General features: G+C 42.1%; 1 protein-coding gene across 2 annotated transcripts; it reads right to left on the minus strand.

Annotated features, from left to right (window-relative positions):
• Nucleotides 1–1,076: 1,076 nt before the first annotated feature.
• il17ra1a (interleukin 17 receptor A1a) lies at nt 1,077–15,379 on the minus strand. Of its 2 annotated transcripts, none has more exons than XM_063216838.1 (14): nt 15,082–15,379; nt 14,809–14,833; nt 14,516–14,662; nt 14,288–14,412; nt 13,611–13,737; nt 12,944–12,991; nt 11,895–12,046; nt 10,190–10,267; nt 9,281–9,350; nt 9,052–9,186; nt 7,972–8,222; nt 7,326–7,564; nt 5,641–5,754; nt 1,077–4,727 (listed from the first exon to the last, which is right to left on the minus strand). In XM_063216838.1, the coding sequence occupies exons 1-14, from the start codon at nt 15,205–15,207 to the stop codon at nt 3,443–3,445; spliced, it is 2,922 nt and encodes a 973-aa protein (XP_063072908.1). In that variant the 5' UTR covers nt 15,208–15,379; the 3' UTR covers nt 1,077–3,442. The 2 variants fall into 2 exon arrangements, with proteins under 2 accessions (XP_063072908.1, XP_063072907.1); XM_063216837.1 differs by having other exon boundaries at nt 14,276–14,412.
• Nucleotides 15,380–15,595: the final 216 nt, after the last annotated feature.

Below are 15,595 nucleotides of genomic sequence, written 5' to 3' on the forward strand. Positions count from 1 at the left end.
AGGTTTAATATGGCATGGTAATATAGCCTGAAAATCTTCAGAATTCATCCTGTGGCTTTTGTCTGTAGTCCTCATCATCAATAAATACAAGGGGAAAATAGTATTGACAGATATGCATGCCCACACCATGACACTACCACCACCATGATTCACTGATTGGGTGGTATGCTTTGAATCATGAGCAGTTCCTTCCCTTCTCTATACTCCTTACTTCCTATTACCCTTGTACAAGATGATTTTTGTCTCCTCTGTCCATAGGATGTAGCTAAAGACCTATACAGTCTTTTTAAGACGTTGTTTGGCAAAGCCAAATCTGGTATTGCTATTTCTGATGCAATCAATAATTTATATCTTTTAGTGAACCCTCTGTATTTCCTATGGTGAAGTGTTCCTCAATGTTCTTGATCTTTTTCTTGATTGTTGCCTTGGACATGTATCCACCGTTCACCTGGACACTGTTCTACATCTGGCCAACTGTTGGGAGATGGGTTTTTGTTCACCAGATACAGAATATTGTCTGTCATCCACAGCATTTGTCTTCCGTGTCTGCCAGGTAATTTGGTGTTGCTCTGGTATTTATTTTTTTCCAACATTCTGAACTCTTGAATTAGTCATATTCAATGTTTCCCCATCTCTCAAATGTTTGTTTTGATTTTTTTCAACCTCATGATGGCTTGCATCACTGATGGTGACAGGTGGACTTTGGATCTCATGGATATTCCGTAAAAATATATGGAAATGCAAATGGAACACTTCAAATGAACTCTAAGACCTTGTATTGACATCTTGGTAATAGTGTAGTAAGGGAATAACATACATCTGACTGGAAAATAGCTGAGAAGCCTACTGTCCAATTACTTTTGATCCCTTGAAAAGTGGGCAACACACACAAAAAACGTTACTATTTCATTCCTGTTTATGCGATATGGATTATAACACCCTCACATTAACGCTGAGAGTCTACAGTTAATGCACAGCTTGTTTGTTTTATTTCAAATCCATTGTGGTGGGGTATAGGGTGGAAAAGGATGATGATTGTGTTGCTGTCCAAATATTTCTGGCCCTAACTGTATATCCTGAAATGTCTCATTAAGTAACATATGCCATCTAGGCCTACTTTAATAACTCGACGACCCTCCTGCCTATAGGCATGAATTAACTTAATAATGTGGAAATGCACTGTCATTTCTGGCATTCAACCTGCTTACAATAACAACAGGCCTTTGACTGACTGTGTAATTCTGAAATATCGTTTTATGTTGACATTTGTTTTTACAATGGCGACTTAACTCCGTTGCTTTGTCAAACTACCTCTTTGTAACAAGGTCCTTATTTGTAAGCTGAATGTGTGTGCCTGAACAGCAGTAGGCTAACCTACTTACTGAGAGGCTTCTACTTCTCCCTCTTCTGAATCACCATCATTCAACATGAAACCGTAAAGGATGCCCTGCCGTGGCCGCGTAATGGCATTTCGATCGACTTCATCAGTCGGCCAAGGCGCACTCAATTACGCCAATTTGAACTCAAACCAAGTGGACGCGTGCGCGCACACACAGACGCAGGCATGCCTACAATTTGCAATGATATGCCTGAATTATTGTTAACATACTTTCATATTTAAGAGACAAAGGCGGAAAAATAAATAAACCCAGATAACAACGACCTGGAGAATAAATTTGGGCCTTTGCTGGGAAGTGGAATGATTTCCCCCAAACTGCAACTAAAAAGTTACGCATGGCTGAATTGGAATCAAGCGGCCATCGAGGTCCAACGCAAAGTAAAGCAACAAAACCGATGTAAGCTACAATGGGAATGCTGTTTACCAAGCCTTATAGTATCCTAAAGGCTGTTCTCTGAAATAATTGTTATGAAGGAACGCAGCACAACGCACCATCTTGGTGCACCAGCGTGCTGTGATGTATTACTCTCTGGATGTGGAAATATGCAGGCCAGCAGTGCATTAAGTAAATGACTCGTATAATTTCTGGCTCTCTGATGTGGAAAGTCTGTCTATTTCAAACCTTGTAAAGTAGGCTGGCTTTAAAAAAACCTGACACATGAAAGAGACACCTTTTTTGTCCCAAGGGCTCTTATTTCCAGGAGACATTTTGATTTATAACACGCCAAAGTTTGAGGTCCATTATTTCTTTCATTTTTTGAAACAATCTGGCAGAATATGTACAATTCACTTTTCAGTATAATGATTCCATATTGGAGGAACATATGAAAGCACAGTAATCTGAAACCTAGGCCTACCAAAGAATGTGGCAATGTATTTATTTCAAAGTTGGCTGTTTATTCAATGTGAAAACAAACAAAACAGATGCGCACATACTTTTGGCTCAATTTTTCTTTGTCTATGCACACAGTTGTTTTGGAATTGTAGGCAGTAAATACACCAGGTTCCACTTCCTTAATAAAAGTAAATCATCTGTGTCCAACATTGTGAATCTGTAAATCTGTAAGATTTTCTAAAAAGTAGCCTACTTACTCTATGTACAATCAAATTATGAAAAATAACTGGCATCCAAAATAAACAAACATGCTTACACAAAAACTGTTTGATTTATGTAGAGAGGTATGTATACGTAATGTATATGATATAAAATTGTATAGGTATATACAGTTTACAGGGTGTCGAAAAGATGTATAAGCTACACAATTTAAATCATTGTAAATATGTGTTAATTAAAATGTGAAATAGAATGTATAGACATCAGACTGTTTTGTCACCATCTGTTTTCAAAGTGGCATCCATTGTGGTCCAAGCACCGTTGACAATGCAAATCTTTTGGTAGTGAATTCATTTCCAATGGCTGTTATCAATTCAGTGGCTGTTGCAGGTGTCATGGTTGACTGGCTTTAGAATAGGCGCGGTGACAAAAAAATAAAGTGATGTCTATGAATTCCATTACACTTTGGAAATCATATTTGGAAGTGTGTACATGTTTGTGACACCCTGTAGTATTGTTGGAATACTCCCCTGTATATTTATGTTTTATGTAAAAAAGTGGAATGTCTGCTCACAAGTGAATGGTTCTGAGCCTACACACTTAATTAGTTAATTCATGTACAAACAGCTATTTACACATGAGGCAAAAACAGAAGGCCCTATGCCTCGGAATGAAAACAGGTTATTAAAAAAAAAAACAGAAACACACACAACATAAAACAATTTTTGTACAAAGATTTCACAGCTACATTACATAATGCTGATCATCAGTGCTTGGTACTGCCCCAGAGTTGTAGAGATGATGACAATGATGATGACGAGGATGGCGATACATTTCTATTAGTTCCGATACATTTGTCTATAAAAACTTCACGGCCTATTGAAGTCACATTCAGTTTGTCTTGACAGTTCAAACAACAGAGACAACAAAAAATATTTTCCAAAGACTGCACAATGTGATGGCCGGGGCTGTACGACTGATCACCAGTGCTAGGCGCTATCCCAAGAGTCGTAGTCCAACATCCTGGGGTTGGCCAAGTACAGAGACTGCTGGAGGGCTGCCAACGCTTGCAAAGAGGGAGAGGGAGAGGGAGAGGAGGGCGGAGGGGAGGAAGAGGAGGAGGAGGTGGTGGAGGAGGAAGGTGGGGGGTCACTGGTGGGGGTCTCCCTTGACCCGTAGCCCTGGTCGGAGCCACGCGAGCGCCTCTTTTCAAAGTCCTCCTCCTCCATCTCCTCCGGCTTCAACCTCACCATCACCTCCTCCTGCATCTCCCCCTGCTGCTCCATACCCACCTCCCTCAAGTTCTCCACCACCATCATGACCTCCCCATGTCCATCTCCATCCCCTGCACCCACCTCCTCCTCCAGCCCCCACCCCACCTCAGCTGCCTCCCGTTGCTCCTCGTAGCCCCTCTCGTCTTCTTCCAGCTCCAGGGGCTGGTGGTGGAGGGAGCAGGAGGAGTAGGGACTCCCCAGAGCCTGTGGTGTGGGCACGGGGGGTAGGAGAAGCGGGGGCAGGGGCAGGGGCAGGGACAGGGGCGTTGGCTGGACAGTCAGCTCGTGAGGGACAGGCACATCCAGCGGCGTCAGACACTGCTGCAGGGACAGCAGCTTCTGCAGGGCTTGCAGCGAGGGCTTGTTGTACGTCGCGTTCCCACTCGCGCATACGCTGGCTGGAACGCTGGCAAGCGACGGTTGCGGCACTTCCTCATTTCTGAACGGCTCGTCTGTCAGCGACAGCTCGCTGGCCTCCTCCTGCTCGACCGGTTTGGCCCTGAGCTGCTGCTGGTAGCTGGTGCTGGCGGCCAGTGGCTCGTGGCGACACACGACACTCGGCACATTCTCCGCGCCGCCACCAGCAAGGGGATGGTGCACGTCCGGTTGCAGCAGATAGACGGGCGGGTTAATCAATTCGCCAGGTCGGTTCTGGTTCAGATGCTGGTCCCACGGGTCCAGATCCAGCACATGCACGGATACTGGGCCGCCCGCATCGATTGAGTTTATCTCCGGGGTCAGCTCGTGGACTCTCTGGGCCGGGTGGTCGTTAGGAACCACGTCCACCTCGTGGACCAGCACGGGAGGGCCTGCGTTCAGGAGCGGCTGGCACTCCAGGATGGGAGGGATGGCACCAGCGGGGAGCATAAGCAAGGGATCTGTTTCGTCACCCAATCCCTCATCGCCGCCCAGGACCTCCCTTTCGAACCAGTCCGGGTGCTGCTGCTGGTAGTCCCGGAAGGTCTCGACGGCATCCTTCAGCGCTTGACCCGAGGGGCACCTGCACAGTAGATAATAATAATAACAATAAGAAGAAGAAGAAGAAGAAAAAGAAGAAGAAGAGGAAAAAGAAAATATGTTGTATGAGCATTTTTATTTATTGTTACATTTATCCAGAGGTGTCAAAAGTGAAAGTAAAAGTGAAAAAAACAAACAGTTTCCTTCCACCACAGCTAACTTGTTTGAGTAACTAGTTGGCCTATGTACTTGTCTTAGTATCAGCTGACTCTGCGCTGGTTGGATGAAGTTTGTGGTGGGCTTGTGTTCTTCTGTAACAACAGTTTCTCTATCTCATTATATACAATGGAATAAATGGTGCAACAGCTGTGTAATATCATGTGCGAGTGTTGCACTTACACTATGAATTTATTTTTTTGCTTTTGACACCTCTGCATTTCACTTAGCTGATGCTTTAATTTTAATGGGTGTTGGTTCATGTCCCTGGGGCTCAAGGTGAAGGTATACAGATTCTCTCTCTCTCTCTCTCTCTCTCTCTCTCTCTCTCTCTCTCTCTCTCTCTCTCTCTCTGTCTGCTAGAAGTTTCATTTTTACAAAACAAATAACTTTTTGGTGAGAATAGTTCCCAGGCTAAGTACTGAAACGGCAATCACGCCCCTGCATTGTGATGGGATTATACAGTAACCAATTAAAAAAAAAAAAACAACTCAATACAGGCTGGAGTTAGCACGGGCCCAGCTTCTCTTGCTGAAAAACACACACACACACACACACACACACACACACACACACACACACACACACACACACACACACACACACACACACACACACACACACACACACACACACACACACACGTCTTCACTTTCCTATGTCAACAAAGGCACGGAATATCACTATAACACCAACTTTAATATTAGAAACTAATACTAATACTTAAACTAATCCTTCACCTGAAGTAGTCGTCCGGCCCGAGGCCCTGGACACAGTTGACGCAGTCTGGCCGGTACTTCTCCATGTCCTGGATGCGGAAGATGAGCTCCTCGAAGTGCTTCATGAGCCTGTATCTATGGGGGTAGATAATAATAGTTTTGGCAAAGGACACGCTCAACTTCTTGGAAAACGAAAGTCTTTGGGTGCGAGATAAAATGTATCAACTTAAAGGGCAACTCCTGCCAATTTCAATGTGCTGTTGTATTGCTCACGCTACCCTTGACTTGTCAGTAGCTGGTGACGCCGCAGTTTTTGGCCTAGCCCTTTCCGAGATATGAGCTATTCTAATGGGGGCAACTTTTGTTTACATTTTAAAAAAAATGAACATAGGCCTACTCCAAATATTTTCCCAAAAGGTATCGCTGTTTGCTAGCTGTCTGCTGATGTTGCACAACCTTTTGGATGTTTTTGGGAATAAATAAAAATGTTTTTTTGAAATGTAAACAAAAGTTGCCCCCATTAGAATAGCTCATATCTCGGAAAGGGCTGAGCCAAAAACTGCGGCGTCACTGGCTACTGAAAAGTCAAGGGTAGCGTGAGCAATATAACAGCACATTGAAATTGACAGGAGTTGCCCTTTAAGGAAGAAAAATCCGAACTCACGCACTGATGAAGGCTTGATAGCCGAAACGCGTTTGCTTTTTGGACATGGTGGTAATATAAATAAATAATGAGACGCAGTTTGTGAGTGCAGATTTTTCTTCCTTAGGTAGATAACAATAATAATAATAATAATAATAATAATAATAATAATAATAATAATAATAATAATACTTTTGCTTTATATAGTTCCTTTTAAAACACTCAAAGTTGCTTAACATGGTATCTGTGTAGGTGTGTGTGCGGGTGTGTAGGTATGTACTGTAGGTGCATGCTTCTTGTGGAAATAAGCAGCCAAAGGCCTTCAAAAAAGAGATGTGTTTTGAGGTGTTGTTTAAACATGGCCAATGAAGAGGAAAATGTGTTTTTTCAAAAGGTCTCAAAGTCTCATGGAAATTATCTGTGTACTTTTTTCCCCTCTGCATTCCAAATACATCAAACAGGTTACAAGTGCACAAATTCCTCATCACAAGTACACAAATTTCATGCTACACCTCACAAACGAATATTTGCTAACACTTTATTTTAAGGTTCACATGTTAGCCACCAATACATGCCTAACCGCACAAGTCACCTATAAGACATTTGTTCAAGACATTTGTTCAAAATCAACTATGTGTTTATATTCACAAATGCCTTGTAAGGCCTTTATTATTGATGTAAATGTAATGAGGACCTAGTAGGCTCTCAACACGTCTTATTAGTCACTTAGACAGACAGTCATTATTCATGTATCAGTAGCTAAAATGTTAACCCTATTGTAAATTGTTACTGAATATTTGGTAACACTTTACTTGACACCGGTGTCAAATGCATGTCATGACAGTGTCATAATAGTGTCATGGCACATGCACGTGTCATAAACAGTATGTCCATGTCATAAACATTTTATGACTGTTGGCCTGAAGTGACATTTGGTTATATGTTTATGACATTGACATAATGTTTATGACTTATCTATGACTATTATGACACTGTAATGACACCGCATATGACACCGGCGATAAGTAAAGTGTTACCAAATATTTGTAGTATTTGTACGTACTTGGCGGCGATGTGGAAGAGCGAGGGCACGTCGTGCTCGCTGCTGATGTCCTCGAAGTAGGCCACCAGGTACTTGCCCAGCGAGGCAGCGCGCTGCAGGTCGGGTGCCATGAGATGGATCGCCGGCGTGGTCATGTCGTCGTTGGGCGAGCGCACGTCCTCGCGCAGCGTCACTGGATGCTGGACGCCGCACATGGCGTCCCACTTGGCGCGCACGCCGCGCGAACACAGCACCAGAACCTTGGTGGGAAGAGCACTTTATCGTCACCATAGGTGTGCACAGAGAGGGACGAGGTGGTGCTAAAGCACCGGCCCCTTTGCCCTACTGGACATTTTTTTTTCCATTTTTGTCACAATGTCATGTGGTCCATGATAAGTTACGAACGGTTCACGATGCAAAGCATGTTACAATAATGCCCCAATACAATATGGCCTCTATGGCCTAGTAAGGCAGTCGGTAGTTCCACATGCTCCCCCAAAATCTCTGTGCATGCCACTGATTGTCACATACACTATACAAGTACACACATGCATACAAGCGCACACATACAGGTAGAAACCTACAGTGAGATGTAGAGTGCAAGCACAGCACCAAGGACCTTAATGGGAGTAATACACAGTTAAAAAATGGGGAGGTAATATTCCACCTTGTCGATGCGGCGCCTCTGCTGCTCCAGCCAGGGCAGACGGCCCACCGTGCCCAGCCAGGTTGAGTCCAGCAGGTCCACCACCACCTCCGTGGCACACTTGGCCTGCAGGAAGGCGCACAGCTTCAGCACGATGTCCGTGTAGAGCCGGTGATCCTGCGAGTAGATGATGAGGATGGTGCGCGGCTTGAAGGTCGGCTGGCTGGCGGGCAGCGGCGTGACGGGGGCGAGAAAGTGGGGGAGAATTTTTCCTGTGAGAAAGACAATTGGAAAACGGAATTAGAATGGGATACAATACTGCCGGAAAGTTTGAGAGAGAGTGAGAATCATTTAAACTCTAAGCGATAATGACATATTACGAATGGCTATAACCAAGTCATAATGTATTTCTAAAGACTGTAATGTCGTAATAATGTAGTACTATGGTAGTCATTTAAAAATAACTAGTATAGCGTTCCACTGGTGTAAAAATGCACATTATGAGGCTAATCACACTTTTCATACAAGGACAGGATCATAATACTAATACAAAACATTGTGAGCACTTATCTTGTGAGAGTCAAGGAGTCAGAATCAAAATTTAAAATGCAACAATGAGAATGTGACAACTTTAATTGATCACAGCCAATCACGCTGTGGCGATGTTATCAATGCAGCATGTGGAATACAAAACAACCAGAGGGTTTAAGAATCATAATTTGATATGTGTTACTGTCCTTGGCCACACGTTTTAGACAAAAAACAAATGTACCAAAACATACTATATTATTATAGTATTATTACCATACTATATTATATTATACTATATTATTATTCACACTCTTTAATCACAGGCTAAAAGTGCCTCAAGGAGAAAAAAACAACAACTATGATTTGAACACAAGTACAGATATCTTATTCTCAGTACAGGTATGTGATTTTTTTGTCACACACTTTTACAGAAGGATTAAATATTTCCTTTTTGTCCACACTGTTGTGTTGTAAAGCACACAATACAACAGTTCGACTGAAAATGAATCAAGGAAGTACTTACTAGTTCACTATTCAATAGCTTGTTCTCTGGAAATGATAATCACACACCTTTCTGGCTGGTCTTGCGGTGCAGATACACCCACGCAGAGCAAAAGGCCAGTGTGCAGGTGAACACCAGCCCAGCCACTATGGCAATGAACATCAGGGACTTCTCTGGTTTTGGTGGCGGAGGAGAGGGAGTAACTACAGAAAGAAAAACAAAAAGCACAGATTATATTACTGAGCACCTGGGGAAGAGTCCTCTATTGTCTCTGATGAGTGAGAGTTACTTATCTACCTGGGCATATGTTGAAAGACTGTTTTCTTCGAGGGCAGTCATTGGCGCATGCCTGAAAAAATGGCTGGATCTAGGCATCCAAAAATAAAGAAGAATACATAAGTACTTAAAACAAACTAACAGACAGACCACAGACAGATACAATGCAGACTGTAGATAAACTTTGTGACAACATTTAGATTTTTACAAAACAAATTAACCATTGGGTGGCATTTAGCTTGTTTCCTTGGCTACAGAATGAAACACTAACCTCTACATTGTGAATGGATTATTCAGTAACCAATCAAAACAGAAGCAGAGGGAATATGTAACCAGACGGGTTGCAGTTGAATGTTCTAATCTACACTGAAGCATTAGATCAACACAACGCTACACAGACCACAAGTGACCCACTAAAAACACACAAGAACGGAAAAAAGAAACGCTAGTAGGCCTGTGCTGGCCACTAAAGTGTGGTTTCAAACAGGTTTGCTCCTAAATTATTATGTTTTTTTTTTATTTATAGCGCATGTAATGTGGAGTGAAATCAAACAAAAAACAAAGCTGCGGTTAAAGAAAATCAACAAGGATAGAATAGCAACACACAAATATATGCAATTCAGCAATTCACAAATATATTATGCAATTCGCAATTCAGATCAGCAACTTTCCTATCTACAAACGCATAGTAGGCCTATATAAAGATAAGACCAATCAGACTACACTCTGTATTATCTCCCTTAGGAGCCACCAAATGTGGAGCACTGACTGTTCTATGACTCTGACAAACCGTTGCAATCAGAGACGGAAAACCGTGACAAACATCATTCGACAATTACCCACTCATTGGGGGCGGTGATTTGAATATTATTGTCCAGAGGTCTGGTGTGAACGAATTGCATTATATTACAGTGTATGATGTACACTCACCTGAACCGTGAACTCACAGCAGTATGACGGGAACTTTGCAAGATCATAAATGACAGTCAGGCGCGTCGCGTTAGTCACCTGGAAGACAAACACACAGCTACTGTTAAGAACCATATTAGCATGCAGTGACTCACAGGTGAGATTTTGTGTGCAATGTTGAGCTAAGAAAAACACACACACATCCGTCTCAGTACCATTGGCTAATTAACTAAATAAAGTAAACTGGAACAACAAACATGAAGTCTGCAGCACCAGGCTCCTGTTTCTCATTCTTTCAGTATGACGTTTTGAGCAGCATGCATATTCCCTTCATAATTCGTTTTTGGGTGATGTGAGGTGGTGGGTTTTGTGTGCAAGACTGATCAAGAAGTCAGGTAAACTTTAAATGTTACTCAAGGGTACGAACATACACTGGAGAAATCAGTGCTGGTGACCTGGGCAAAAAGCTTGAATCAGTGAAAAGGGTGCCCCACTTTCTAAATACATCTCTTTTCGTACAAAAGATAGATGATCAATGCCTTTTAATGACTTTTAATGACTTCATTTTCACACAGACATTCCTAACGAGTATACACGTGATGGTACATCAACCAATTAGGCTGGTATGTGAAATATGTTGGCAGGCAGGTCTCAAACTGGATACATCAGAATGAACTTTTTATATATATATATAAATCAATATAGAATCCTATCACAAAATTAAAATCATTATATATTTTTTCAGAGGTGTATGAAGTAGAGGTAGAATTAGACCTACTGATGCAGCACTAGTACATGATCTTTCATCATTTCTACACCAGTTATTCCACTGTACCTAATGAGGTACATACACAGTAAGAGTACTTTTTCTTTACGATATACACCTCTGTATATGTTTGGCCATGTCGGTAAGTATGGGCTAAAGAACGAAATACCACTAGTCTTGCAAAAAGAATTCTGGGAATTAGCCGTGGAATGGTCATTGTCTTTGCAGTGAAATCTTGCGAATTCAAGAATTTGATAATCTGCTTGGTGCTCAACACACATTTACGTTTAGTTTTTGATGTCGTTAGACGCCATGTCTCTTGATGTCTTGTCTTTACAGGCTTTTTAGCACAACAGGAAGTGGAATGAGTGCAGTAGCTGTTGTTGTTACAGTAGGGATCCTCTCGCTTCACTCTGATAAGATCTCCAGTACAAAGGTAAACACACCTCACAAAAGTTAGCTTTCTGCTGACATGGAAGACAGGATGTGCCTGCTCTCTCTCTCTCTCTCTCTCTCTCTCTCTCTCTCTCTCTCTCTCTCTCTCTCTCTCTCTCTCTCTCTCTCTCTCTCTCTCTCTCTCTCTCTCTCTCTCTCTCTCTCTCTCTCTCTCTGCTTTGCTATAGGCCTATATCAAAGTAGGCCTAACTTGCTTGAGCACCCAACACTATAGATTTTAACTAACTGCTTTCTGTGTAAAAAGTGATACTGATTCAGAGAAATCAATGTATCTGCAATCTGCCTGTCTCAGATCTGTACAGTATGCATACCATAATGCTATGATGCTTTTGTTTATTTGTGTGTGTGTGTGTGTGTGTGTGTGTGTGTGTGTGTGTGTGTGTGTGTGTGTGTGTGTGTGTGTGTGTGTGTGTGTGTGTGTGTGTGTGTGTGTGTGTGTGTGTGTAACAATGTACACACAATCTACATAATGATCTGATGGAATTTTCGACACATTACCAGTACCTTTGACACGTCCTGTGGATCACTCTTGCTCTTCCCACACTGCAGGGTGACGCGGTAGGGGTCTGAGCGGAGTTCAGCGGGGACAAAGCCCAGGGTGACAGTCCCCTGGCCCTCCGCCTTGCTCAGGCTGATGTTGGGATGCCACTGGTATCCTGTGTTGGTGCCCAAAATGGTTGGAATTTGACAAAGTTATGTTTTACTCTGAGGCGTGGAAATACTAATGTAAAATGTATCAACCTCATTTGGTACAGTGGAATAACTAGTGTCATCAGTAAAGTAACCCAACTAGTTGCATCAGAGTATCTTTTTAACTTTATAGACCTCTGGTTTTACTTCTATTACATTGGCTGTGTATACTACATGAGTTGCACTGCACTTAGAAAAAAATATGTTTTTTTAATCCAAAGCTACTTACAAAAGAGGGCTAAAGATGTTATAATTTTTCCATGATAGGAAATATTTAAATATGTTTTATTGTATGCAAGTCTGCCTGTAATCCTTCCAGTGAATACATTAATTGCCATGCGTCTTGCTACTAGTCATATCTGTCAATAATGCTTTCTTTGACATGGACTTCGACTTATTGTGCATCGTGCAGATCACTCAAAACTGAAACGTATGTAAACAAACAAAAGACAGAGTGAAACAGCCACCCATTCCACCACATTCCTGAAATTTGTACATTTGTAAACTTATTATACAATGACATGTTCTAAATGCGTATTAAATATGAACAGTTTCATTGCAAATGACTCAAACACCATTTTTTACTTTTGCATTTTATGATTGGAAACGACTGTTCAGACGTCCTTTCATCTATGTGTGAATTCTTGCCATTCAAATATTTTAAGAACATATCCTATTCAACCTACATAAAAATGCATTTGCAATGCACTGCAATGCCAAAAACAAAAATGTAAATTTCTCAAAATGTTCCAAAATGGATTAAGTCATGTTGCAACGATTCTCTTCATATGCTGGTGTCCTGTAAACGTGGTGCTTGCCCTGTAATGGTCTGAAAATAGGACAGCTGTTTTAGGAACCCTTACCTCTATCCACACATATTTTGGCTCTCTGGATTTGTGGATCATCACAGCCTAAAACACACAACATAATACACACGTTAATAAGCACGGTATAAAGCACAATAAAACATAGTCACAGTCTTGAGGAGATTTCTTAACGCAAACCTAAATGCATTACCAAGACTGCAAACAATAACATGCACAGTCTAAACATTTCAACCACTACGGCATCACTATATCACTTATGTCCTGATCTCAAACATGGGCGGACATCCCGGGTGCACAAAGCAAAAACCCTGCCACATATCTTATTCAGCCAATTCAATAAACCAGGTGAGGTGATACTAATTACCACACCCCTTCAGCCAGGTTAACAAGCTAATAATTGAAATCACATGTGTTTGCAGCACAAACAGAAGGAATAGCTTTTTTAAAGTATTTTTTCTGGGCTTTTTGTGACTTTACTCTGAAAGAATATGAAAGGATGTGCCGAAAGGATAGCAAAGATGTGAGAGGAAAGCAGTGGGGAGAGAGAGATGGGGTACAGTTGGGAAATGACCCTGCCCATACTCGAACCAGCGTCCCACATATATGATACGGGTGCCCTACAGCAACCCCCAAACAATTTTCATAATCTCAATCCAGCTTGTCCGCCCCTAATCACACACACTACTGTACACGATGGCTCTACCTTTAACAGGGATTCTCTGCTCCACCTTGTCGTAGCTGTGTAAATAGTTTGGCTTGGGCAGACTGGCGACAGCCACATGGTACTGCTCATCAGGAACCACAATCACTGGGTCGGATGTAAAGGACCACTGAGGGAGGGAGATTTTGGGATGAGTAAGACGTAAAATAGCCTACATAAAGTAAATAAAGTAAATACGCACAAAAGCACAACAAAACATAGTCATCATCTTGAAGACATTTCTAAAAGCTGAAATGGATTACAAGACTGAAAACACTTAGGGAGATTTTGGGACGAGTACACAGTAAAAAAATGAAACGTTAATATTCTAAAGTAAACTTGTACAGGCTAGTCTAACTCCAGATAGCATATAACACTGTGGAGAGTCAAATTACTCCAATAGTGGAGTCCTAAGTCAGTGTAAAATTTTGCAGATGGCCAGCGTAATTTCAACAATAACCTTCAACGCTCTGCTCCTGGTACTGGACTTAACTTTGAAAAGTTTACACTAATCAAAGAGTAAAATTATCAGCATTTTTGAGTGGGACCAAATGTCATCTGAAATGGAGTTGATTTAAACTCTTGCAGAGCTGAAATAACACTGGTATTTTTTTTACTGTGTAGGCAAGTCTGATTACAAATTAGGCCACTATACTGTCTTTCCTCACCACTTTCCTCACCAGTTCACTTATGTTCTTCTTCATCCTAGGAAATTTTTCCAGGAAAATGTATTTTAAACAGATGCGCTGATTGGTACCCAGGTGCAACACAGACAGCTCCGCACCCTTTAGAAACCGAATGCTCCCTGTTGAAAGACAATTATATGAGAAATTAAAATGACAGAGCCCTAGTCTAGATGGTAATTGCGCCTTCATAATAAACAACAACAACAGACTGATCACGCTTACCGTCGTCTCTCGCTTTCCATTGCGCCAAAATCACTGGGTGCAGATCCCCATTCGCATCTTTACTCACGTCCACCTTCACCTCCAAATCCCTCGGCGATGTCGGAGTATACATGCTGTCGGTAAGCCAGACCTCATCCAAGCAGTTATCTGAAAGGTTAGAGAGAAGTTTATGTTGAAGTTTTGAGTTCGTTTGAAGAAACCACTCTCTATATAGCCTATGGACTTCGAGTCAAATTGCCTTCGTTAAGTCGACAAAATGGTAATAAAGAATTCGTGGAGTGTAGCCTATTTACCTGTCTCGACTCTGCAACTCAGTTCCTAAAAAGAACACAAGAGAAAACAAATTGAAACCAGATTTCTCATAGTAGTAGCCATAAGGTCTATGCATTGTCCGCGGTCCGCCCGCGTCCACCTCAGGTGTCAAATCACTCATGCTTAACTATTCGATCTTCCCAGAAACTTTCCAGAATTCGATGCGTTTTAATTCAGCAGCCACAAACATCACAGGCTAGTTGAACTAGGCAATGTTCATTAAAAATCCAATGCGAGTAGGCCTACACACTTACCGGCTGGCTACAGTTACGGGGAAGTTTCAGAATTTCGAGGCCATATATTCCAGAAATCAGCATGAAGAATAAACTGGACAAAAACATCGTTGCGGAGTTCGTCTGACACGGAATATTATAGACCATTATCACATCCCACGTCTGGGTAAAACCGATTAACTATCTGTCCATGATTCGCTTTGAGGGTAACCATACAGCGCAACACCACACATATCTTCGCAGAATCTACGGGACTGTGGCTATGAGCGCACCGCGAGATGAGGTTCAGAGTTAAGTAGACCTTCCTGTAACTTCCTCGTTGCGCTAGAACTATGCAAATACCAGCGTGCTGCGTATGCTAGGACTACGACGTACACCTGCGGGCACTTTACTGGTAATGTCGTAGAACTACCTCGCCTACAGTGCGCGTGGGGGAGTGTGCGTCAAAATGAAACTGGATAGATAGGCTATGTCTGCGCATTTTCTGAATCCAACACACTCGGGGCCTTTCTCGTTTATTTTGAATTGTCAAGCA

This window comes from Engraulis encrasicolus, chromosome 15, assembly GCF_034702125.1.
Source record: "Engraulis encrasicolus isolate BLACKSEA-1 chromosome 15, IST_EnEncr_1.0, whole genome shotgun sequence".
NCBI classification, from domain to species: Eukaryota; Metazoa; Chordata; class Actinopteri; order Clupeiformes; family Engraulidae; genus Engraulis; species Engraulis encrasicolus.

What these genes read in the sequence shown, in the direction of transcription:
- il17ra1a (XM_063216837.1), bottom strand. Translation starts at nt 15,207, where the DNA reads ATGGTCTATAATATTCCGTGTCAGACGAACTCCGCAACGATGTTTTTG. An exon ending in GTGAACTGGTGAGGAAAGTG is followed by an intron (nt 13,738 to 14,275) that starts GTGAGGAAAGAC and finishes TCCCTCCCTCAG; the next exon opens with TGGTCCTTTACATCCGACCC. An exon ending in ATCCACAGGACGTGTCAAAG is followed by an intron (nt 10,268 to 11,894) that starts GTACTGGTAATG and finishes TTTGTCTTCCAG; the next exon opens with GTGACTAACGCGACGCGCCT.